We start from the raw sequence: 25,371 nt of genomic DNA on the forward strand, positions 1-25,371 counted from the left end.
TTTAAGGCAGAAAAAAAGGTACCTCAAGGGAATTAATTCTAATATACAAGATAATAAGTAAAGCATGATTACATGGGAGTATTGCTTCCCATGTACAAAAGCACTTCTTAGGAACTAAAGCACTAATACTTTCTACAAGAGTGACTGTCACTGATTTCTACTTTACAACTATAGCTATGGCTGTGCAAAATGAAACTAAAATCAGGAACTATGACACCAAACAATCAATGCATTCTTATGAAATTCAGAAGATGGCAGTGTCTCTGGTTACCAGGACTTCTAGAAATTGAGTGCCTTAAAATCCTGAAGATTTTACAGACTAGTAATATATTAACATGAAAACTGATCTTCTGCTAATGCAGTCTCTGTAATTACTACAAGAAAAGCTCTATTTAATGATTTTCCACATTTCGAAAAGTAAACTACATATAAGCAATGTTTAAACTTTTAGTAAAAGAAAAAATTGATCAGACTACCTCTTTTCTGGCAAACATGAACCCCTTTAAGGAAAATCATTCGAGTCACATGAACCCACTGACTAATTTATCCATATTTTTAACTAATTTCTCCCACAGGAATTCTATGTTGAAAATGAAACAATGTTTGATTCTTAAACAGGAGATGGATTCTATGAGTGGCTTTCTATAGGAGAAAAAACTTACTAGAATAAATGTTTTATTAGCTTTAGCACATCTACTCAACATTCATAGAACTGCTAGGAATAAAGAGTGAAAATAACATGAAAATGAATGAAAAATGAGACTCAGAGAGATCAGCTGATGGGGTTAAAAAAACAAAAGCCTCAGAGGAGGCCTGCATGCCATATATGTACTGCTAAAGGGATGTGGTTCTAGAAACAAAAGGGGAGAGAATAAAATATCTATTGGCAATGCTTAAATCAAAATGTAATAAGACAAAACAAACTTCAGGAACTAAAAACCAAGGATAAAAGTATTGAAAATAAATCTAACACTAAAACTTTTCACCGAACTCCAAAAGCAAGTCTTTTGAACCACAGTATCGTGTTAAAAACTAAGATTTTAAAGCTACGCTACCACTAAGGAATAGTTGCAGACTGTGTGTGTGTGTGTGTGTGTGTGTGTGTGTGTGTGTGTGTGTAGATACATAGATGATATATAGATGAACAGAGAGCTGGATAGAGCCATAGATCGATAGAGATTGATAGGTCGATAGATTTTAAAAATTTATTTGCCATTCACTACTTTGCAACAATTCTCCCAATTTGGTTTGAAAAGAGACAACAGGTGACTTTTGTTTAAAGTCCAAGTAAAGAGAGAGGCCGTGTTTGGAGTGAGAATCCTTTAATAACTATATTTATTTCCAGAGAACAATAAATACAGAAATTGCAAGCAGTATATGTAACAGTAATATCTTTTTTAAATATAGAATCACCTACTTTTATACAACTTAACAGGCAAACATGTTTTTTTGTTATTGTTGTTTGGAAATTAGCATTGGGAAAAGCTACGTAACAGAGGAAATTCCAAGTAAAATCAAACAGTGTTCACTCTTAACTCTAAACAGTGCTCCCACTACTGGTTCTGCATCGAGGCGGAGGGGAAGGCCAGAGGCAGGCTCAGCTTCGGGCGGCAGCGGTCTGGGGCTGCTCGGATTGGAGCTGCTTGCCAAGGTATTCCCTAAAAAATAAGAATGAAATAAGGAGAATGAGAATTTCAATAGCAAAGAATCACTTCCAAAACTGAAACACACTAGGCACTGTCATATTTAACATCCAAAAATAATAAAATCCTACAAAATTAAACTTTTCCAAATTTCAAAAGCACTTGTACTGTATGACTTCTACTTCATGTATCATACACAAGTTATGAAGACAAACTAGTCATTCTTGAATTTTTATGAATAACTTGTAAAGTTATTACAATTACACAAACAGGTGATTACAAGGAAGTGTAGTTACTTCCTGGGGAAAGACTACTTTCCTGTTCATTACTGCTACTGCCACTTCTGCAATCTAAGAAGTTCAAAATCAGCTCAATTACGATTCTGAATGACCTCATAAATGAAAAACAAATGTCCTGCTGTTAGAGAATATGTGTATCTTCACCCTGGGATGACACAAGAGTACATGAAAATAAATCACCAAAACTAGCATTGGGAGTCCCCACACTAACAGGAGCTACTGGTCTGGGGCACTCACTCTGCCCCAGCACAGTCTAAAGCCCGCACAGAGATGGTCAGGCCAGAGCCACAGAACAATTCCAGGAGCTGAGTAGCAGCACTCACTCCACAGGTAGAGCAACTGGGGCTCAGAGCAGTGGTCCCCAATCCTTTTAGAGCACTCTCCTTCAGAAAATAAGCATGCGCCCACAGTATGTGCACACTTAGCTCTAAAGTACACACAGACACCACTGTGAATTCCAGGACAGAAAACAATCTTGTCCCTATTTTCCTTTGAGGCACTTGCCCAAACTTTTGTTTTAGAACCAATTAGGAAGAAAAAGAAGCTATTCAAGAAAAAACTATTTAAAAGTTTTCCTCTTACAAAAAAGCGTGAGTTTGGAATAGAGACGTAGGTTTACATTCCAGTTCCATAACCTCCCAGGTATTCCCATGGGGGCTCTAGGAGGCACTGGGTATGCAGGCCCTGGCTAGGCTGCAAGCAGCAGGTACACTGTCAATGCCATCCTCTCTTGCCTATTGTCTATCAACTGTGTGAGCGTTACCAAGAAACCACCTTTGGGGGCCACCGATGTCCACAGGTAAATGTGACTCCGTCTCTCTCCACAGTGGTCCAGAAGAAGGCAAGCATTTCGCCTGCGCTGCTCTCCCCTGCTACTGCAGCCTAGGCCAAAGCTGCAAAGATTTTAAGACAGAAAAGACAGAAGCACTGGGAATGCGGACAAGATGTCACGCAGTGGCAGAGCAGCAGGGAGGAGGAACCGGTGGCCCAAAGCATGTAAAGTGCCACGCCCCCCGCCCCAACCCAAAGGCTGCTCACTTTCTAATACCGTGAGACTGAACGAAGCGTCCCAGGACACAGAAGTGGGTTATGATCTTTTCCATCCCTCAAGGAAAGTTCTTATAACTGACTCATTAATTTTGGATGTTATATTAAAGTGTTTAATATTCTTGTGCTACCAGGAACTGTGCTGACACACACAGACACACACAGACAACAGGATCTTATTTCCAACCAGAAGTTAAGTAAATAGTCATGTCTACTTCATGGAAAGGCTGAAAGGGAAGACATCCTATTATCTTTGTTAGACAGGAAAAACAAGAGTTTACAGCCACTATCATGCTGCCACTCTGGGAATGCCTGCAACTTGGGAGCATCTGTGATCACACAGATTTGTTTTCTTGGTGGTGGAGGTAATAATATTTATGGCAAATTTCCAGATCTTATATTTTTCCTGCATATATGTGAGAAATCAAGCCTGAAGTTAGATATGCTTCATTTTAGAGAGGTCTTCAAATATTTCAATTTTAGACTACTTAGTGCGGAGCCTTAGAAAACATTTTAAAAGTGTGCTTCAAAGACACTGTGCCACTCTTCAATGACAGTAAGACATGGTTCTCTCCCTGAAGGACTGATGTCAACGACCAAGTTTTAAATGTAAGTTTTCAAAAACGACTAGTAAGAATGTATGACAAAGCCTCCAGGAGCTCAGGCAGGGAACTGGTAAGTTACCACAAAGGGTCCTGTGTATGTGGTCACAGACAGGCTCCCAACCTGCTCCGTCCCTTCCAGAGGCATGAGGGTAGTTTGTTCCCCATATCACACTTCACTAATACTTAGGAGACAACAAGTGGTGAAGATAATTATTTCTTCACAAAAGGAACACTCTTGTAGGGCCAAAGTAGGACAGTAAAACTCGGCACAGGTGGGCTGTTCCAGCAGAGAATGAAAAGACACATGCAGCCACGGCTTCCACCCCACCATCTTCCACTCGTTTTTTGTCTTCCTGGTCAAAGATATACATTACAGGTAACATCCTCTCCTACACAATTTTTTTTTTTTTTTTTTTTTTTGAGACAGGGTTTTGCTCCGTTGCCCAGGCTGGAGTACAGTGGTGAGATCACAGTTCACTGCAGCCTTGACTTCCTGGGTTCAAGCCATCCTCCCACCCTAGCCTCTTGAGTAGCTGGGACTACAGGTGCTCACCACCATGCCTGGCTAATTTTTTTAGTTTTTGTTGCCCAGGCTGGACGCTAACTCCTGGGCTTATGCCTGCCTCAGCCCCTAAAGTGCTGGAGTTACGGGTGTGAGCCATCACACCCAGCCAGGCTTTCACTCTCGTTTTTTCGTACATACAAGGTAGCCCGGAGGCATCCACTTCTTCCTGACCTAAGTACGTGACACATAGAAAAATCAGCACCTCCTTTCTTCTGCCTAGTTGAGGGTTTATGTAATTTGGATTTGGGGGAAGAGCAAGGACTCATATAGATGAAAAAGGGTCCAACTAAGAACCTGCACATCAGCGGCCCAAGGTGGAACTTTGTGAGCCTGGCTTGAGTGTTGTAGGTCAAAATGCCAAAAGCCCAGCAAGAGAAGAGCCCAGACAGGATTCATGGAAAGAATCATCCAATTTCCTCCTCAAGCTTTCCTGAAATTGCTGTTTGTTATGGCATGTGGGGTGTTAGATGGCTTGCTAACATACCAGGAGGAACTGAACGGTGGCTCCACTGAAAAGGGTATTAAAAACACCTAACCTATACGAACTTTGGGAAAAATCCACTCCTTTGAACTTGGCTTTTATTTATTTTATTTTATTTTATTTTATTTTATTTTTTGAGACTGAGTCTCACTTTATTGCTCAGGCTGGAGTGCAAAAGGAAAAACTAGTATAGATTTTACCTCAGGGGATAATAATGTATCTAGAACAAAGGATGCAAGGAGATCTTTTGTCAATTAATCTTGATATTGAGTCAGCCTTTCTCTCTATACATGAAGATCAATACAAAAAAATTTCTTTTTTTTTTTTTTTTTTTTTTTTTGAGACGGAGTCTCGCTCTGTCGCCCGGGCTGGAGTGCAGTGGCCGGATCTCAGCTCACTGCAAGCTCCGCCTCCCGGGTTTATGCCATTCTCCTGCCTCAGCCTCCCGAGTAGCTGGGACTACAGGCGCCCGCCATCTCGCCCGGCTAGTTTTTTGTATTTTTTAGTAGAGACGGGGTTTCACAGTGTTAGCCAGGATGGTCTCGATCTCCTGACCTCGTGATCCTCCCGTTTCGGCCTCCCAAAGTGCTGGGATTACAGGCTTGAGCCACCGCGCCCGGCAAAAATTTCAACTTATAATTCAGTCAAAAGGTGCCTGACTTGTACAAGCAACTTACAGAAATGTGACATTAAATCTGTGCTTCTGCTACCTAAGATGCAAAATTTGTGAGGGGCAGTATTTTTCTTCTTTAACTTCATCTACACCTGAAATCTCCTGAGATCTCAACATCTCTGCAACTGAAAAAAGGGCAGTCTGAAAACCTACTCCCCTTTTTAAAAACCCAAGTACATAAACGGCTCACAAAAGAGATCACACTGCTGCAATAGAGTTTACGTCTGATGAAGAAACCCTGAAAAACTGACTTTCACTTCCCACAAGGCACCACTGCAGCGGCTGAGAATTGACGGGGGCATTCTGAAGGTGACTAACTATCTGGGTTCTATTCTGTTAGGAGCTAGGGCACCAGGAAGCACTTACTTAGCTATAGTAACTCTTCAAACAACAGAAAGACCATTACCCATTCTAATCAAATGCCTCACCGTCACAGTATATTTAGTTGCTTAAAGACTCAAACATTATAGATGTTTCTTTCTTTAAAACTGTAATTGAAGACACTATAATAGTATTTCAACATACAAACTTTACCTACATAACTTGAAATACATGGTAACTTCAGCTGTGTAATTTAGTGACAGGAAAAAAGTGATTTTCTACTGTCAAATATATTAATCAATGAAAACTACTAAGTCTCTTTTATTTTCCTTTATTGGCCTTGCCTGCCCACCAAGTCAAGTAGAAAACCCATTGTTAGCAGCATTTTTGTACTGTTTTCTCTAGTCTTCCTTTGGTATGCAAATTTTTCATAATTAAAACCATAATGCTATTAGAATTCTACAGCCTACTTCTTTCAGTACGTTTGTCATAATGATCATTAAAACTACATCTGAGTCATAATTACATGTTTCTTACTCTTTACCTATCCTGTTTTGGAAAACAAGTTGGTATAAAATAAATCATTAACAAACTATTCTTTTATAAATATATAAACACAATTTATCTTAGAAAATATAAACTTTATAGTTGTTTATAATACAGATTTATATTTGGTTAAGGGGAAAAATAAATCATCAATAATTTTATATAGCTCTGCTTTCTTTAATGCTAACTCACTATAGTTTAGTTATACATTCAGTGATTCCTCTAGCTTTTATCATCATTTTTAACACAAAGCAAACTTTGTTTTATGAACTGAAAAAAAAAAAAAAACAAATTTTGTTTTATGAAAAAACAAATTGTGTTTATATGAAAACCGCAGTGCCTTCTCTCATCTGTATCTAATTTACAAAAACATTTAAATTCCAAGAGTAAGTACTATATAGTCCAACTCTTTCTACAGTATTTTGATCTCAGCCTAGGAAAAACAGTATTTAACATCACAACATGTACCATTTTTTAGTGCCTGCTAGTTACTAAGCAATGCACTAGCTGCTTGACATACATTTTCTTACGTACTCTTCACAAGAATACCCATAAAGGTACAGAAGAGCCCCACTTATAGATATGTAACTCGAGTTAAGCAATGATAACTAACATGTTGTAAGGTTAGGACAACTAGATTAGTGGGGAGTGTATTGGTACCAAGTCTGATTTCAAAATTCACAGTTTTAATGACTAATAGTACAACCTCATGGTACATTATTCTTCCTCTCACTGGCTAGAGATACGTTATTGTACAGCTGTGAGAATAAAAAAGATTAAGAACATCACAGTGCAAATCCTCAATTTATTTTCTCAAACATATTTTCATGATCACTAGACACTTCACTTTCTAACAGCATCTAAATCCAAAGACTAATAGGTTAGCAATCTCCCTAAAGAGGTGATTCATGGAATTAAAAAGGAAAAAAAAAGAGATCAGTGATTCTAAAAGTCTATTCTAGAGTCTGTTTATAGGATTTGTAGTTCTAAGAAACAAAAATGTACATTTTAAAAGAAATTGCATTAAAGAGTGTATTCTAAAAGCAATTTACGTAAAATTTGCAATAACAAAGTTATTTTTCCTACAGGAATTCCACTAATCAAATCTTTTTATTTTTCTTTTTAATAAGCTGTAAAATCTAAATGCCACTAAACAGTTTAAACCTGCATTTCTTTATGTCTGGCTATGCTCAAGAGTTGTCCTCGTCCCCTGCTGCTACCAGCTCTGTCACAGATAGGCAGGATCTTCCGTGTTTCATTGCTTTTCCAATGCGTGATTATGATGGGCAGGCAACGCACTGAGCCACTCAAAGAATTGGAGTTGGCAGCAAACACTCCTTTACCTTTTAAATGCTGGTTCCTGATCATCAAGTACTTATAACCAAAAGCAACCTGCACAACACAGGGCACACCCCAGCCAACTGCACTGCATACAAATCCAGTCACGCAATGCGCAGTGTGGGAGAAATGCCTGTGCAGTTACAAGAGCTTCTAATAAGAATATTTATTTTCTATTTATTACAACGATAGCATGTAAGCGAAGTCCACATTTAAGACTTATTGCAGATTTCTTTCTCTCAAATTATATTTAGGAAGACTGAGAGCATATGAGAGTGGAGATGGTATCCCATTTATCATCTTCCAGTTTTCAGATCAGTCCCTGGTATAAACTAAGAGATCGATGACTGTTGAATAAAGGGTACTTGAAGAGTCCTCCAGGAGAGTTAGACCCGGAAAAGGATGCATCTTTCTCCTAAAGGAAAATGTGCTGCAACACTGTAGAGCCAGTCTTCAGCAGTTAAACCTACCAACTACTCCATAATCTAACTGCAGAATTGCTCAAACAAAATTTAAAAGTTATTTTTAATTAGAATCTGCATATAACATAAGAAAACTCAACTAAATCCACAATAAAGAAATAATATTTTAGAAGATTAGTTCAATGTTTTAATGATATGTAGTAGAAAATGAATTAAATCAGCTTTATAATTATACTTGAAGGATCTCCTAGCCTACAAAATTATTCTTTAGAGAATCCATTTTCCCACAAGATATGCAAAAACTAAAATAAACCAAAACACGTGGGCCAGATGTTTCTTCAATATGAATATAATCACCTGAAATGAGTCTCAGAGCTATTTAAAGAATAAAGCAGATTATACAACTTTGGCACACTACATAGAAGGTGACAGACGTTTTTGATTTGTGTGTGTGATTTTGTTTGGTAACTAAGAATGTCAAGGATAAACCTGGGAAGTCGCTGGCCTCCTCCCTCGGATTTCTCCTTCACATCCAACTGGTAACCAGGTCTCACAGATCCCCTCTCCTCCATACGCTGAATCTCTCCCACCCTACTCACCCCTGATCCCGCCTCTCACCATGGCTGGATTGGATCTGCAGCCTCTCTACTGGTCTTTTCCCTCTAGTCTTTTACAATCCAAAATCCAGTACCCTCCCCACAACCACTGTCTCTAAAGTGGCCGTGCTAAAATGACACTGTTATTTTACCTCTCGGTGGTTTTCTACAGCCTTCAGGAAAGAACTCAGAACATCAAAGCAGAGATGGTTTATCGTGATGTGGCCACTTTGCATGTCTCCTACTTTATTTTAGCTTCATAACAGACTCCAGCTGTCTGGTAATTCCCCAGCTGGGTGAGGATCTCCCTACCCGGATGTGTCTGCATGCACAGCTCTCTCCCTCACTTCCTCCTTCTGTTCACAGTCCCCATCTCCTCTCTGCCCAGAACCCTCCTGGGCCTACTCTCCATGTGGTCATGTGGTAAGCCTACTCTCCATGTGGTCACGTGGCTGTGCGTCCTTCCCATGGGGTCGCAGCGCAGCATGCGCTTGCTGCCTCACCGTGGGATGAACCATCGATCTCTCTAGCTTTCCCCAAAATGGTAAACAGAAAAGTTAGACATGTTGAAATTTGTAAATCCAATATAAACTTTTTTATAAGGAGGTGATGAATGGACCTACTATCACCAACCCTCTCTGTCAAAAACCAGTTTTTAAATTAAATTAAATCTCATTTAAATGTGATCTACAATTTACTATTTTCTAAGTAAGCTAATAAAAGTAGTATAACTACTTCAGTTGTTTTAATTTCTTAAACATTTCAAACATTAAAACAAAAATTCTTGGCAAAGCCTATGCCATCGGAATTACCAAATATTAACTTTCAAAAACCTACAAACAACGGATTACAAGACTTTTCTCAAACTCTGAAAGGAAGAGGGGCGTTAAAAGGTCCGGAAATCCAAGCACAACCACAGCATTCTAAATTATCTGCCAGTGGAAGTAGGTCATATGGCCCCCCAAAACCTAAGAATTAAAATCAAAGCAATTATTTATAATCTAGTACAGACGAGTACAGATTTATAACTCCTGGGGAAGAGATCGCTAATGTTCCCCAATATCCTTTTTCTCTCCTTCCTCAGTAACAGAACGCTTTCATCTTAGTAGGCCACATAGCCTATCAGAGGAAAGATTTCATTTCCCAGTTCCTTTGTAGCTACATATGGCCAGAAGACTGAGTAATGGCCAATACGGTATAAGGTGGAAGTGTTGAGGGGCAACTTCCAGGAGCCTCCCCACGGCCTGGAACATACCCCTGCTCCCTGCCACCCCGACAGCCAAGAGGACCAGGCCACGCCCCAGGGATGGCAGTACACTGAGCTGAAGGAGGCTGGATCTCTGCGCATTGTCTAGTTCTGGTCTGCCCAGCCCACCCCTGGATGTAAGATAACAACAAATCTCTCTCTTAAGTCATGGTATTTGGGGTTTCTGTTACATCATTAGATGAACCTATCCTTCCCATTACTGTTCTCTTGAACAAAAATAACTATCCTTGAGACATAACGTTGGCTGGAAAAACAACAACAATAGCACCTATACTAGATATACACTGGCTTTAGTGCAAGTATATGTGACTAGATCAGTCAACTTGGGATTTAAAATATATTTAGGTAACAGCTTACCTACAAACTTAAATAAATCTAGACATATGACAATAGAACCAATATTTTTTTCCCCAAATATTGGAATTCTGAAACTTTCTGCTATGGTTTAAGTATCTGCCCCTTCAAAACACATGTTGAAATTTAATCCCCAATGTGGCAGTATTGAGAGGAGGGGCCTTAAAGAGGTGACTGGGTCATGACAGTTCTGCCCTCATGAGCGGATTAATCCATTCATGAATTAATAGATGAACGGCTTTTCATTGAGAGTGGGACTATGGCTTTATAAGAAGAGGCTGGGCACGGTGGCTCACGCCTGTAATCCCAGCACTATGGTAGGCCGAGGCGGATCACGAGGTCAGGAGATCGAAACCATCCTGGCTAACACGATGAAACCCCATCTCTACTAAAAATACAAAAAAAAAAAAAAAAAGAGAGAGAGAAACCCTAGGCTAGCATGAGCGGACGCTTAACCCCCTGGCCATGTGATGCCTGTGCCACCTCGGGACTCTGCAGAGTCCTCACCAATAAGAAGGTCCTCAACAGATGCAGCCCCTCAACCTTGACTTCTCAAACTCCGTAACTGTAAGAAATAAATTCCATTTCCTCAGACATTACCCAGTTCAGGTATTCTATTATAAGCATCAGAAAATGGAGAAAGACACTTTGCTCAGTGGTTTGTCTGAGCATGCAGCAGTCTTGACACCATTTCCACCTGACAGCTCATCTGTCATCTAGGTTGCCCCATCTAATTCCCTTACACAGCGAAGAACAGAAAGATGGACTATGATATCAGGCCAGAACCAACAAAATCAAGTGTAACAACATACGACAGAGAAAATCTTGAGTACCCAAAAGGACAGTCAGCAAGGTTAAAATACATTAGGACCATATAATACTATCATCTACCCCAACTGGGAGACTAGCACAATTCAAACAAAGAGAAGAAAGAAAGGAGAGGGAGACAGACAAAAACAGCTGGGAAAAAAATGCCAGAGTATGATGACTTGCTTGTATGTTCTCCTTTATAAAGAGCTCTAAGTTTCAAACTGCATGTTAATGATGTTCCTAAAAGCATAATATATGAACAATTTGGTCTGAAGGGCACTGACCATTGACAAGAAATCATTTAGTGGGAGAAAACTAGGCAAAATTTTTAATTAGTAAAATGTAAAATAAATCAAAATTCTGTTTTAAACATTTTAGACCACAACTTATACTCAAAACTATCCAAAGATTATTCCATTAAAAAATGTTAATACAAGCCACTCTAATAGTTCCCTATTCTTTGAAAAAGTTGTTACTCTTTCCAGTGCTATGCTGCAAATAAAAACACTTTCAACAATAGTAAATAATCTGTTGTACAGACACCCCTATACATTTACTTTTATATTTATTAATCAACCTTGATTATATACCCATACTTTATATTAGCTCTCATTTAACATGACATAATGGCAAAATAATTTGTAACAATTTTTTCCAAATTGGAAGTTTTTTTCTCTTAAAGCTTCAAATTAAAAATTTATTTCAGGAAACTAACTGGTCCCTAGCTGCCACAATATAAAAAGACTATTCTTATACAGTAACAATGTTTTTAAGTATATCATATTTTAAATCTAAGGTGCTTCACATTTTTTATTTGGACAGAGGTTTCAACAAGATTAAAGCAAATCATGCCTATCAAATTCTGAATAGATACTATTCTACCCTGCTACCCAGAGGAACTTCAGAACATTATCTGAAGAACAGAGATTCAAACAACAAATATATGCTATCACCGCCAAGTTAGTTCTGTATATTTGAAACCCTAAGGCATAAAAAAGGGAAGGGGGGGCGGAGCAAGATGGCCGAATAGGAACAGCTCCAGTCTCCAACTCCCAGCGCGAGCGACACAGAAGACCGGTGATTTCTGCATTTTCAATTGAGGTACTGGGGTCATCTCTCTAGGGAGTGCCGGACAATCGGTGCTGGTCAGCTGCTGCAGCCTGACCAGCGTGAGCTGAAGCAGGGCGAGGCATCGCCTCACCTGGAAGCGCAAGGGGGAAGGAAATCCGTTTTCCTAGCCAGGGGAACTGAGACACACAACACCTGGAAAATCGGGTAACTCCCACCCCAATACTGCGCTTTAAGGAAACAGGCACACCAGGAGAATATATCCCACACCTGGCCGGGAGGGTCCCACGCCCAGGGAGCCTCCCTCACTGCTAACTCAGCAGTCTGCGGCGATCGATCCGCAAGGCAGCAGCCAGGCTGGGGGAGGGGCGCCCGTCATTGCTGAGGCTTAAGTAGGTAAACAAAGCCACTGGGAAGCTCGAACTGGGTGGAGCTCACAGCAGCTCAAGGAAGCCTGCCTGTCTCTGTAGACTCTACCTCTGAGGACAGCTCACAGCTGCAGTCCAATAGGGGAAGCAGCGGGGGCCGGTGCAGACGCGAACGACTCTGTCTGACAGCTTTGGGGAGAGCCGTGGATCTCCTAACGCAGAGGTTGAGATCTGAGAACGGACAGACTGCCTGCTCAGGTGGGTCCCTGACCCCTGAGTAGCCTAGCTGGGAGACATCCCCCACTAGGGGCAGTCTGACACCCCACACCTCACAGGGTGGAGTCACCCCTGAGAGGAAACTTCCAAAGGAAGAATCAGACAGGTACACTTGCTGTTCAGCAATATTCTATCTTCGGCAACCTATGCTGCTAATACCCAGGCAAACAGGGTCTGGAGTGGACCTCAAGTAATCTCCAACAGACCAACAGACAGTCCTTCTGACTGTCAGACGGAAAACTATCAAACAGGAAGGACACCTATACCAAAACCCCATCAGTACGTCACCATCATCAAAGACCAGAGACAGATAAAACCACAAAGATGGGGAAGAAGCAGGGCAGAAAAGCTGGAAATTCAAAAAATAAGAGCGCATCTCCCCCTGCAAAGGAGCGCAGCCCATCGCCAGCAACGGATCAAAGCTGAATGACTTTGACGAGATGAGAGAAGGCGGCTTCGGTCCATCAAACCTCTCAGAGCTAAAGGAGGAATTACGTACCCAGCGCAAAGAAACTAAAAATCTTGAAAAAAGAGTGGAAGATTTGACAGCTAGACTAATTAATGCAGAGAAGATCATAAACGAAATGACAGAGATGAAAACCATGACACGAGAAATACGTGACAAATGCAAAAGCTTCAGTAACCTACTCGATCAACTGGAAGAAAGAGTATCAGCGATTGAGGATCAAATGAATGAAATGAAGCGAGAAGAGAAACCAAAAGAAAAAAGAAGAAAAAGAAATGAACAAAGTCTGCAAGAAGTATGGGATTATGTAAAAAGACCAAATCTACGTCTGATTGGGGTGCCTGAAAGTGAGGGGGAAAATGGAACGAAGTTGGAAAACACTCTTCAGGATATCATCCAGGAGAACTTCCCCAACCTAGTAGGGCAGGCCAACATTCAAATTCAGGAAATACAGAGAACACCACAAAGATACTCCTCCAGAAGACCAACTCCAAGACACATAATTGCCAGATTCAGCAAAGTTGAAATGAAGGAAAAAATCTTAAGGGCAGCCAGAGAGAAAGGTCGGGTTACCCACAAAGGGAAGCCCATCAGAATAACAGCAGACCTCTCGGCAGAAACTCTACAAGCCAGAAGAGACTGGGGGCCAATATTCAACGTTCTTAAAGAAAAGAATTTTAAACCCAGAATTTCATATCCAGCCAAACTAAGCTTCATCAGTGAAGGAGAAATAAAATCCTTTACAGATAAGCAAATGCTTAGAGATTTTGTTACCACCAGGCCTGCCTTACAAGAGACCCTGAAGGAAGCCCTAAACATGGAAAGGAACAAGCGGTACCAGCCATTGCAAAAACATGCCAAAATGTAAAGACCATCGAGGCTAGGAAGAAACTGCATCAACTAACGAGCAAAATAACCAGTTAATATCATAATGACAGGATCAAGTTCACACATAACAATATTAACCTTAAATGTAAATGGACTAAATGCTCCAATTAAAAGACACAGACTGGCAAACTGGATAAAGAGTCAAGACCCATCAGTCTGCTGTATTCAGGAGACCCATCTCACATGCAGAGACATACATAGGCTCAAAATAAAGGGATGGAGGAAGATCTACCAAGCAAATGGAGAACAAAAAAAAGCAGGGGTTGCAATCCTAGTCTCTGATCAAACAAACTTTAAACCATCAAAGATCAAAAGAGACAAAGAAGGCCATGACATAATGGTAAAGGGATCAATTCAACAGGAAGAGCTAACTCTCCTAAATATCTATGCACCCAATACAGGAGCACCCAGATTCATAAAGCAAGTCCTTAGAGACCTACAAAGAGACTTAGACTCCCATACAATAATAATGGGAGACGTCAACACTCCACTGTCAACATTAGACAGATCAACGAGACAGAAAGTTAACAAGGATATCCAGGAATTGAACTCATCTCTGCACCAAGCGGACCTAATAGACATCTATAGAACTCTCCACCCCAAATCAACAGAATATACATTCTTCTCAGCACCACATCGCACTTATTCCAAAATTGACTACATAATTGGAAGTAAAGCACTCCTCAGCAAATGTACAAGAACAGAAATTATAACAAACTGTCTCTCAGACCACAGTGCAGTCAAACTAGAACTCAGGACTAAGAAACTCAATCAAAACCACTCAACTACATGGAAACTGAACAACCTGCTCCTGAACGACTACTGGGTACATAACGAAATGAAAGCAGAAATAAAGATGTTCTTTGAAACCAATGAGAACAAAGATACAACATACCAGAATCTCTGGGACACATTTAAAGCAGTGTGTAGAGGGAAATTTATAGCACTAAATGCCCACAAGAGAAAGCAGGAGAGATCTAAAATTGACACTCTAACATCACAATTAAAAGAACTAGAGAGGCAAGAGCAAACACATTCAAAAGCTAGCAGAAGGCAAGAAATAACTAAGATCAGAGCAGAACTGAAGGAGATAGATACACAAAAAACCCTCCAAAAAATCAATGAATCCAGGAGTTGGTTTTTTGAAAAGATCAACAAAATTGACAGACCGCTAGCAAGACTAATAAAGAAGAAAAGAGAGAGGAATCAAATAGACGCAATAAAAAATGATAAAGGGGATATCACCACTGACCCCACAGAAATACAAACAACCATCAGAGAACACTATAAATGCCTCTATGCAAATCAACTAGAAAATCTAGAAGAAATGGATAATTTCCTGGACACTTACACTCTTTCAAGACTAAACCAGGAAGAAGTTGAATCCCTGAATAGACCAATAGCAGGCTCTGAAATTGAGGCAACAATTAATAGCCTAACAACCAAAAAAAGTCCAGGACCAGATGGATTCACAGCTGAATTCTACCAGAGGTAAAAGGAGGAGCTGGTACCATTCCTTCTGAAACTATTCCAATCAATAGAAAAAGAGGGAATCCTCCCTAACTCATTTTATGAGGCCAACATCATCCTGATACCAAAGCCTGGCAGAGACTCAACAAAAAAAGAGAATTTTAGACCAATATCCCTGATGAACATCGATGCAAAAATTCTCAATAAAATACTGGCAAACCGGATTCAGCAGCACATCAAAAAGCTTATCCACCATGATCAAGTGGGCTTCATCCCTGGGATGCAAGGCTGGTTCAACATTCGCAAATCAATAAACGTAATCCAGCATATAAACAGAACCAAAGACAAGAACCACATGATTATCTCAATAGATGCAGAAAAGGCTTTTGACAAAATTCAACAGCCCTTTATGCTAAAAACGCTCAATAAATTCGGTATTGATGGAAGGTACCTCAAAATAATAAGAGCTATTTATGACAAACCCGCAGCTAATGTCATACTGAATGGGCAAAAACTGGAAAAATTCCCTTTGAAAACTGGCACAAGACAGGGATGCCCTCTCTCACCCCTCCTATTCAACATAGTGTTGGAAGTTCTGGCTAGGGCAATCAGGCAAGAGAAAGAAATAAAGGGTATCCAGTTAGGAAAAGAAGAAGTCAAATTGTCCCTGTTTGCAGATGACATGATTGTATATTTAGAAAACCCCATCGTCTCAGCCCAAAATCTCCTTAAGCTGATAAGCAACTTCAGCAAAGTCTCAGGATACAAAATTAATGTGCAAAAATCACAAGCATTCTTATACACCAGTAACAGACAAGCAGAGAGCCAAATCAGGAATGAACTTCCATTCACGATTGCTTCAAAGAGAATCAAATACCTAGGAATCCAGCTTACAAGGGATGTAAAGGACCTCTTCAAGGAGAACTACAAACCACTGCTCAGTGAAATCAAAGAGGACACAAACAAATGGAAGAACATACCATGCTCAAGGATAGGAAGAATCAATATCATGAAAATGGCCATACTGCCCAAGGTGATTTATAGATTCAATGCCATCCCCATCAAGCTACCAATGAGTTTCTTCACAGAATTGGAAAAAACCGCTTTAAAGTTCATATGGAACCAAAAAAGAGCCCGCATTGCCAAGACAATCCTAAGTCAAAAGGACAAAGCTGGAGGCGTCACGCTACCTGACTTCAAACTATACTACAAGGCTACAGTAACCAAAACAGCATGGTACTGGTACCACAACAGAGATATAGACCAATGGAACAGAACAGAGTCCTCAGAAATAATACCACACATCTACAGCCATCTGATCTTTGACAAACCTGACAAAAACAAGAAATGGGGAAAGGATTCCCTATTTAATAAATGGTGCTGGGAAAATTGGCTAGCCATAAGTAGAAAGCTGAAACTGGATCCTTTCCTTACCCCTTATACGAAAATTAATTCAAGATGGATTAGAGACTTAAATGTTAGACCTAATACCATAAAAACCCTAGAAGAAAATCTAGGTAGTACCATTCAGGACATAGGCATGGGCAAGGACTTCATGTCTAAAACACCAAAAGCAACGGCAGCAAAAGCAAAAATTGACAAATGGGATCTAATTAAACTAAAGAGCTTTTGCACAGCTAAAGAAACTACCATCAGAGTGAACAGGCAACCTACAGAATGGGAGAAAATTTTTGCAATCTACTCATCTGACAAAGGGCTAATATCCAGAATCTATAAAGAACTCAAACAAATATACAAGAAAAAAACAAACAACCCCATCAAAAAGTGGGGAAAGGATATGAACAGACATTTCTCAAAAGAAGACATCCATACAGCCAACAGACACATGAAAAAATGCTCATCATCACTCGCCATCAGAGAAATGCAAATCAAAACCACAATGAGATACCATCTCACACCAGTTAGAATGGCAATCATTAAGAAGTCAGGAAACAACAGGTGTTGGAGAGGATGTGGAGAAATAGGAACACTTTTACACTGTTGGTGGGATTGTAAACTAGTTCAACCATTATGGAAAACAGTATGGCGATTCCTCAAGGATCTAGAACCTGATGTACCATATGACCCAGCCATCCCACTACTGGGTATATACCCAAAGGATTATAAATTACTCTACTACAAAGACACATGCACACGTTTGTTTATTGCGGCACTATTCACAATAGCAAAGACTTGGAATCAACCCAAATGTCCATCTGTGACAGACTGGATTAAGAAAATGTGGCACATATACACCATGGAATACTATGCAGCCATCAAAAAGGATGAGTTTGCGTCCTTTGTAGAGACATGGATGCAGCTGGAAACCATCATTCTTAGCAAACTATCGCAAGAAGAGAAAACCAAACACCGCATGTTCTCACTCATAGGTGGGAACTGAACAATGAGATCACTTGGACTCAGGAAGTGGAACATCACACACTGGGGCCTATCATGGGGAGGGGGGAGGAGGGAGGGATTGCATTGGGGAGTTATACATGATATAAACGTTATGCACATGTACCCTAGAACTTGAAGTATAATAAAAATAAAAATTAAAAAATAAAAATAAATAAAAAAATAAATAAAAAAGGGAAGGATCTCTAAACAGGAGAACATCTACCCATCTACTGTAGAGATGTGTAAAGATTCAAAAGATAACATCCCTCCTTAGTGCCTCCTTAGTGCCTCAATAATCCGAATTCTCTTCCCTCCCATTATCTGAAATAGGACTGTCTTCCTCCGCTCTCTCCTGCTATCTGTGGCACACAAGATCATGGAGAAAGACCAGGGAATACTCTGACCATGTTTCAAGAATGGTTCTGCTTCCTCCCCACTATCTAGCCCCACTTCCACTTCCAAATCACAAGTTTGGACCATAACAAGTTAAATCTTTAGCTATGAGGAAAACATTTATTCAGCATGAATCAGACAGCTCACCCCACCCCTGAATTAGCAATTCCTTTTAATAAATACATATTTGCTAAGTCAGTCGATCTGAGCTAGTCTGGACAGATGTTTTGGTCTCACTAGCAGGAGTATCGGCAGGAAAGTTTTCTGCATTTTTAATGGTAGACAGTCCCACCTGGTTACTTTCCCTAAGTAACCATCCCATCCTGGCTCTTCAGGGTCTTGCCTCCATCAATTACCTGGCCCAGGTGGCCAATGGCCTTCTCGCTGCCACACCCATTGCATACTTTTCAGTCCTCCCTTCCTCATCCTGTCAGCTTATTTTACACTGCTCACTACTACTCTATCCTTCCTGAAATATACTTGTTTTCCTTTCCTTCCCTAACAGCACATGTTTCTGGTTTTCACCTAATTTTCCAGCCAGTTCTCCTTAGAGTTAAGCAGTTAAGGTCTTAACTGCTACCACCCCACCCTCCCTGGGTAAAATCTACTCCTTTTCTGTCAGCCCATTCAATGTTTTGTCAGAGTCCACGGCAGCAGGTGGTTCTTAGCCTTTCTTGGATCACACAGCTCTTCGAGACTCCTGTGGAAAGCATGGGCTCTTCCCCTACTGCGTACAATTTCAGGGAGTTCATCCAAAACCTCCCCAGTGAAGAGCCCCTGTTCTACACACACTTTTTCAGGTAATCTCATCCCCTTCCACGACTTCCACTCTCACTCCACTGATTACTTTAAATCTCTCAATCTAGCTTATGTCTTACTCCTGAACTCCAAACCTGTATTTCCAGCTTTTGAATTTCTCCTCGGCTAGTAAGCAGAAACATCAAATTCAATGTGTCTAAAAAATGAACTCCTCAGTGCCACCCCAATTCTGTTCCTCTGTCGACATTCGTGCGTGAGTCAATGGAAAACATCCAGCTGCAGGTCGCAAGCCAGACTGCCAATCTTGATGTGACTCATTCGCCACCAGCTCCATGCAATCATTAAGCCCTGTCACTTCCATATTTTTAATAACTAAAAAAACTGGTCTTTCCTCTGTCTTTGCTGTCACCATTATTACCTAGGGAACAACTGCCTCATCTCTAGAGTGATCTAAGAGTTCCCACCTGGTTTTCTTGCCTCTAAACTTGCCACGCAGCAGGAAGGGTGACATCAAACACGAGCCTTCTCATAGTAGCCCTCTGTTCAGTCCTCTGATTGCTTCCATTATTCCGGGAAAATGTCCACACTCCTTAACGTGACAAGGAAGGCTCCCCTACCTCGGCAGCCACATCTCCCCAACTCGCCCCTTCAGCCTCTGTCCTCAGCCTCACAGGGGCCAAGAGCCACTCGGCATGGGTGGCTACTGAACCCCAGGAATGGGGCACATGCAGACTGAACTGTGCTGAGTGTGAAGAACTTGCCAGATTTTTCAGACTCAGTGTGAAAAAAGTGGAAAATATCTCATTAGAAAATTTTACACCGATTACTTGTTGAAATAATGTAGATACAGTGGGTGAAATAAAACATTATTAAAATTAACTTCACTTTTTTTTAACTTTTAAAACTATGGCTACTTGCAATTTTTACATTTCTCCTGTGTCGCTTGCATTAAATTTCACTGGGCCGTGCTCCTCTACGCAACAGAACTCCATGCAGATCCCCTGCTTTGTCCCTTCTGGCAATGCCATCCACTCGACAGTATTTGTTAGGTGCTACCCTGAGGTGGGCACCAAATGTGAGCTAAGAGAGGGCCAGCAAAGCACAAAGCCCCGCCCTCCCCCTCGCCATCACATGGGTCAGCCCTGCTTAAGGCCTCAGCACAGGCCGCCTGCCTCCAGGAAGACAGTCCTGATTTCACCAGAACCAAGATAAACGCTTCACTCATCTTTCCCCAGTGAACGAATTAATAATTAATACAATTAGTCTTGCGGTTCCAGTTCTGCTCTTGGCTGATGACTGACAGCTGGAGATTCGAGGGCAGAGGCTGAAAACCTTTGGGCCAGAGCAGCTGCCCTCCTCAAACCTCCCCACACCAAACATAAGAGACTAGCACCACATGATTTTTTTGGCCAGCCCAGTTTTTTTTTTTTTTAAGTTATACTTTTTGTCTTTAAAATTAGGACAACCAGACCAGAAAAAGTTGATATTTTGGAAGAGAGGAAGAAGAAAATATGAAACAAGTTCACTGTGCACTGGTTACCAACTTGGCTGAATTTGGAGAAACAGAACACCCACATACAGGAGTCTATATGAAGCCTATTTATTACTTACAGATAGGCAGGAAGGGACAACAGAGGCCTGGGATCCATGGCAAGCCAGTCCCCAAAACGTGCAAGAAAGCAGCCCAGGGCAGATGAAGTCTCATCTGTGCATGCCTCACTTGCAAGGCAGCTGAAGGACCCCAGAAAGTAGCCCACCCTGAGTTTTACACCCTGGGGCCACGTGATGTGTTGGGCTAACGTGCTGAAGCTCACCCTGTTGCGGGGAGGAAGAGAGCATGGAACGGAGCCCAGGCTATTCCAGGCTGTCCTTCCCTATCTGAGGATATTACATTCCCAGCATATCTACAGTTATTCTTGTAAACTGCAAGTGAGAAAGGAGACAGAATTGAGTCTGTCAAAGGACACCAGAAGAACTGCCCTGCAGACAGGGCAGGAAGTCCAGCTGCAGCTCTGTGGAAGTCTTGCAAAGTCCTCTGAGGAATGGGCCTCACGCACTGTACTAGTCCAGGTCATCCTCCCACTCTGGCTTCACTCAGCAGGTAAAGGGGAGACAACCAGCCAATGAACAGGCCAGGTAGGAAGCAAGAGAGCTTCCTGCACCCAGGAATTTGGAAGGGCATATCCAAACCATGCCCACTGCATGTGGAAAGCTGAGCTAGAACGTCATGATGACAAAGCTCAGCCTGCGCCTCTCGAGCAATCATGACAGGGTCTTGGGCAGGAAAAGCAGTCTACAGAGAAGAAGTGAGCAGCCTGGCTATGAATGTGAGAAACCACGTGAGAATGGGAGGTGGAAAACACTGCTGCCTGCCGCGCTTCCCGCCAACTTTCTGGTCCCCAGTTTCAGTGGACTGTGTGACTTCACTTAACTTAGATTCTGTGAGCCACCTGATATCCTTGTCACCTGTCTCCTTATATTTAAGCTAACTCGGGTAGGTATTTGTTTCTTGTAAACAAACTATTCTTGGAGAAGAACAAGAAAAACATGTTTAGACTTAGTTTAACTAAGGTATTCTCACTAGCAGAATCAATTACATTCCTGTTTTGTTCTGATGGATCTTCTAGTGGCTACCTTGTTTCTATCATCTACATTATTTCTTAAGGTATAGCTTCTGGAGTTTATTAAAATATTGCAAAGTTTTTTTAGATTATCATTTAACAATCAATTTTACCAAAACCATGAGTCTGAGTAAGCACCATATATTGCATCAATGGACCTCAGTTATGTAAGAGAATATCCTACTTCTGAGAAGATCCGTGCCCACGTATTCAGGGCTGCAGGGCCATAACGTCTGCCACTTACTCTCCAACAGCTCAGAAAGATAAAGAGAACACACACAGATACAGCATAATGTCAAAGCTGGGGACTACAGATGAAAGCAGCTTTTCAATAGTTAAAATTCTTTCCAATTAAAAAACTCAAAAACAAAAACTCAAGAGAACATTTTTTCTTTCCACACTTCCCTTTTCCACCTCAACCAGGAGGACAAAAGTGCCATACTGAGGGGAGGGGAGCAGTAGGGTGAAAGACTCTGGCTTATTATTATTTTTTTTTTTTTAAGATGGAGTCTCACTCTGTTGCCCAGGGTGGAGTGCACTGGCGTGACCTCGGCTCACTGCAAGCTCTGCCTCCCAGGTTCACGCCATTCTCCTGCCTCAGCCTCCCAAGTAGCTGGGACTACAGGCACCCGCCACTACGCCCAGCTAATTTTTTTTTGTATTTTTAGTAGAAACAGGGTTTCACCGTTTTAGCCAGGATGGTCTCAATCTCCTCACCTTGTGATCCGCCCATTTTGGCCTCCCAAAGTGCTGGGATTACAGGCATGAGCCACTGCACCCGGCCGACTCTGGCTCTTTCATGATTTTGTTGGGCTCTGGACTCACCAATATCCACAGTCCACATGACATGAGAAAGATAAACCTCTTACTTAGTAAAATAAAATCCAAAAAGAAGTAAAATTAACATTCAGGTGACTGTAATTTTATTAAGCCTTCACACAACTTCAAAGGATGTCTTCTGATGTTAATTCCACTACTGCTAGAATCCGAGTTCCACTTCTGACAGCACTGCTGCGACTCCCTACACACAGCGTGCTCACAGGGCGCCTTTGCCCGAAGTCCTCCTGGTACCCCAGCCACATCTCCACTAACTCACTCCTTAACCCTTAACACCTCTAGCACTGCCTGTTCCCGCCTGTTCCCAAGCTCCTGTGACACCTACATACACTTCTGTCACAGCTCTCATGATAAGGAAGGAGACCACCTCTCTTAATGTCTCATACCTCAGAAAAAGAAAGAGGAAGTAAAAGCTAAAGAAAGGCAAAAATGAGATCAATAGTCAGACAGCCCGGTGCCACACCCCAGGCCTGGTTTGGTAGTTAAAAATCAACTCCTGATCTAACCGCTTGTATTAGCTATAGATTCCAGGCATTGTATGAAGAAGTATTGTGAAACTTTCTGTTCTGTTCTGTCTTGATTAGTGATGCATGCAGCCCCAGCCACGTACCCCATGCTTGCTCAATCGATCACGACCCTTTCACATGGACCCCCTTAGAGCTGTAAGCCCTTAAAAGGGGCAGGCATTTCTCTCCCGGGGAACTTGGTTTTGGGACACAAGTCTGCTGATGCTCCTGGCCGAATAAAGCCACTTCCTTCTTTAACCTGGTGTCTCAGGGGTTTCGTCTGCAGCTCGTCCTGCTACATTTCTTGGTTTCCTGACCAGGAAGTGAGGTAATTAACAGATGGTCGAAGCAGCCCCTTACGGGGCTTAGGCCTGCCCTCTGGAGCATCCCTGTGGGGACTCCAGCCAGCTTGAGCAACGCGGATCCTGAGAGCGCTCCCAGGTAGGCATTTGCCCCGGTGGAATACCTCATCAGAGCGGTGCACGGCAGGCCCCTGCGGAGGATCAACGCAATGGTTGAACACTGGGAAGGAACTGGTGCTTGGACTCGGACATCTGGAATACAGGAAGACGGTCTTAGGAACTTGCCGACTCCATTTGAGTGGAAGCATGGCCTGATCACCCACGGCATGCCTTTATTGGCACTTTGGTTTTGGTTTTGATTTTGACTTGGCTTGAATTGCTTGATGAACAGGTGTGCCTTTATCGACACTTTGGCTTTGGTTTTGATTTAGTGTGAATTAGACAACTGAGTGACCTTTTACCCTTTCCTTCTCTTGTAGTGTGAGAGTTGTTTTGTCTCAAAAAAAAAAAAAAAAAAAGTTACACTCAAAGTAAGCCCACTCCGCTAGGAACTATGTTAAAAAACATACATATATAAAAAAATAAGAAAAAAGTCATCGAAACATCCAAAACTTATGCTATTAAAGTGCATGTTACAGAACCTTAAAAAAGGTTTTGCAGGGGATTATAGAGTTAACCCCCAAGAGATTGAGAACTCTCTGTGAATGTAAATCAGAATTGCCCTCTTTTGGTGTTGGATGGCCAACCGAAAGAACTACAGACAGGGAACAACTGGCCATGTATTTCAGGTGGTGACAGGGGTCGGAGGGAGCCAGTGTACCCAGATCAAATTCCTTTATACTGATTCATAGTTAAATATAACATAGACAAAACCAGCATAGATCCAGCCCTGTTTAACGGCTTATTGAGAAAAAAAAAAAAAGCCAAAAGTAAAAGAGCAGCTTCGCCAGCAGACAGTGTTAAAAGAAGAAATCCCAGAAACAGCAAGAGAAACCAGTTTTGCAGGAGCTGCCAGAGGTAACAGAAATCTTTCCTTCATATGTCCCAGTCTACCCCTTCTTTACCGAGGCCAATAGCACCCCAGGAACCAGGTTTAGGAGCTAACACGCCCCAGGTCTCACCTCGAAGGGGAGGATCAGAGCCTTGAGAGGCCAGGGAAGGAAGTCAAGATAGTCAAGCGGGCAATCTCAAATCTGGCCTTGCTCGAGCTATGCAAATGCTCCTGAGGGAGCAGCGATATACTGGGGTAGACGAAGACAGGCGTATGGTAGAAAGGTGTGCCTTTGTGTATCAACCCTTCACCTCTGCTGATCTCCTCAATTGAGAGAACAATACCCCATCTTATACTAAAAAGCCTCAAGCCTTAACTAATTTGTTTCAAACTATTATCCAGACTCATAAACCTACTTAGGCTGATTGCCACCAGTTGCTCATGTACTGAGGACAGCTGGTTCACCTGCCTGGACTTGAAGGACGCTTTCTTTAGCATCAGACTAGCTCCTGACAGCCAGAAACGACTTGCTTTCCAGTGGGAAGATCCAGGGTCAGGTGTCACCACTCATACACTTGGACCTGGCTTCCCCAAAAGTTCAAGAACTCCCACATTATCTTCGGGGAGGCCCTGGCACAAGACCTGCAAAAGTTTCCCGCCAGAGACCTAGGCTGCGTGTTGCTCCAGTGCATCAGCGACCTCCTGCTGGGAGACGCCATGGCAGTCGGGTGCACCAAAGGAACAGATGCCCTGCTCCGGCACCTGGAGGACTGTGCGTATAAGGTGTCCAAAAAAAAGCTCAGATCTGCAGAGAGCAGGTACACTACCTAGGATTTACTATCCAACAGGGGGAGCGCAGTCTAGGATCAGAAACAACGCAGGTCATTTGCAACCTGCCGGAGCCTAAGACCAGAAGGCAGGTGAGAGAATTCTTAGGAGCTATAGGGTTCTGTAGGTTATGGATCCCAAGCTTTGCAGTACTGGCCAAACCTCTGTACCAAGTCACAAAGGAGGGTGACCAGGAACCTGCTGAATAGGGGTGTTAGCAGCAAGCCTTCC

The 25,371-nt window shown here is 41.9% G+C and overlaps 1 protein-coding gene across 5 annotated transcripts in view; it reads right to left on the minus strand.

The window, feature by feature from the left end:
- Window positions 1-1,305: 1,305 nt before the first annotated feature.
- Window positions 1,306-25,371, minus strand: part of ATP6V1H (ATPase H+ transporting V1 subunit H) — a 127,775-nt gene continuing 103,709 nt past the window's right edge. For all 5 annotated transcript variants that reach the window (XM_033202146.1, XM_033202147.1, XM_033202149.1 and 2 more), the window contains one exon: window positions 1,306-1,658. In XM_033202146.1, the coding sequence (XP_033058037.1) occupies window positions 1,598-1,658 (61 nt within the window). In that variant the 3' untranslated portion in view covers window positions 1,306-1,597. The remainder of the gene's footprint in view (window positions 1,659-25,371) is intronic.

Source organism: Trachypithecus francoisi, unplaced genomic scaffold (genome assembly GCF_009764315.1).
Source record: "Trachypithecus francoisi isolate TF-2019V2 unplaced genomic scaffold, Tfra_2.0 Lachesis_group7, whole genome shotgun sequence".
Lineage (NCBI taxonomy): Eukaryota > Metazoa > Chordata > Mammalia > Primates > Cercopithecidae > Trachypithecus > Trachypithecus francoisi.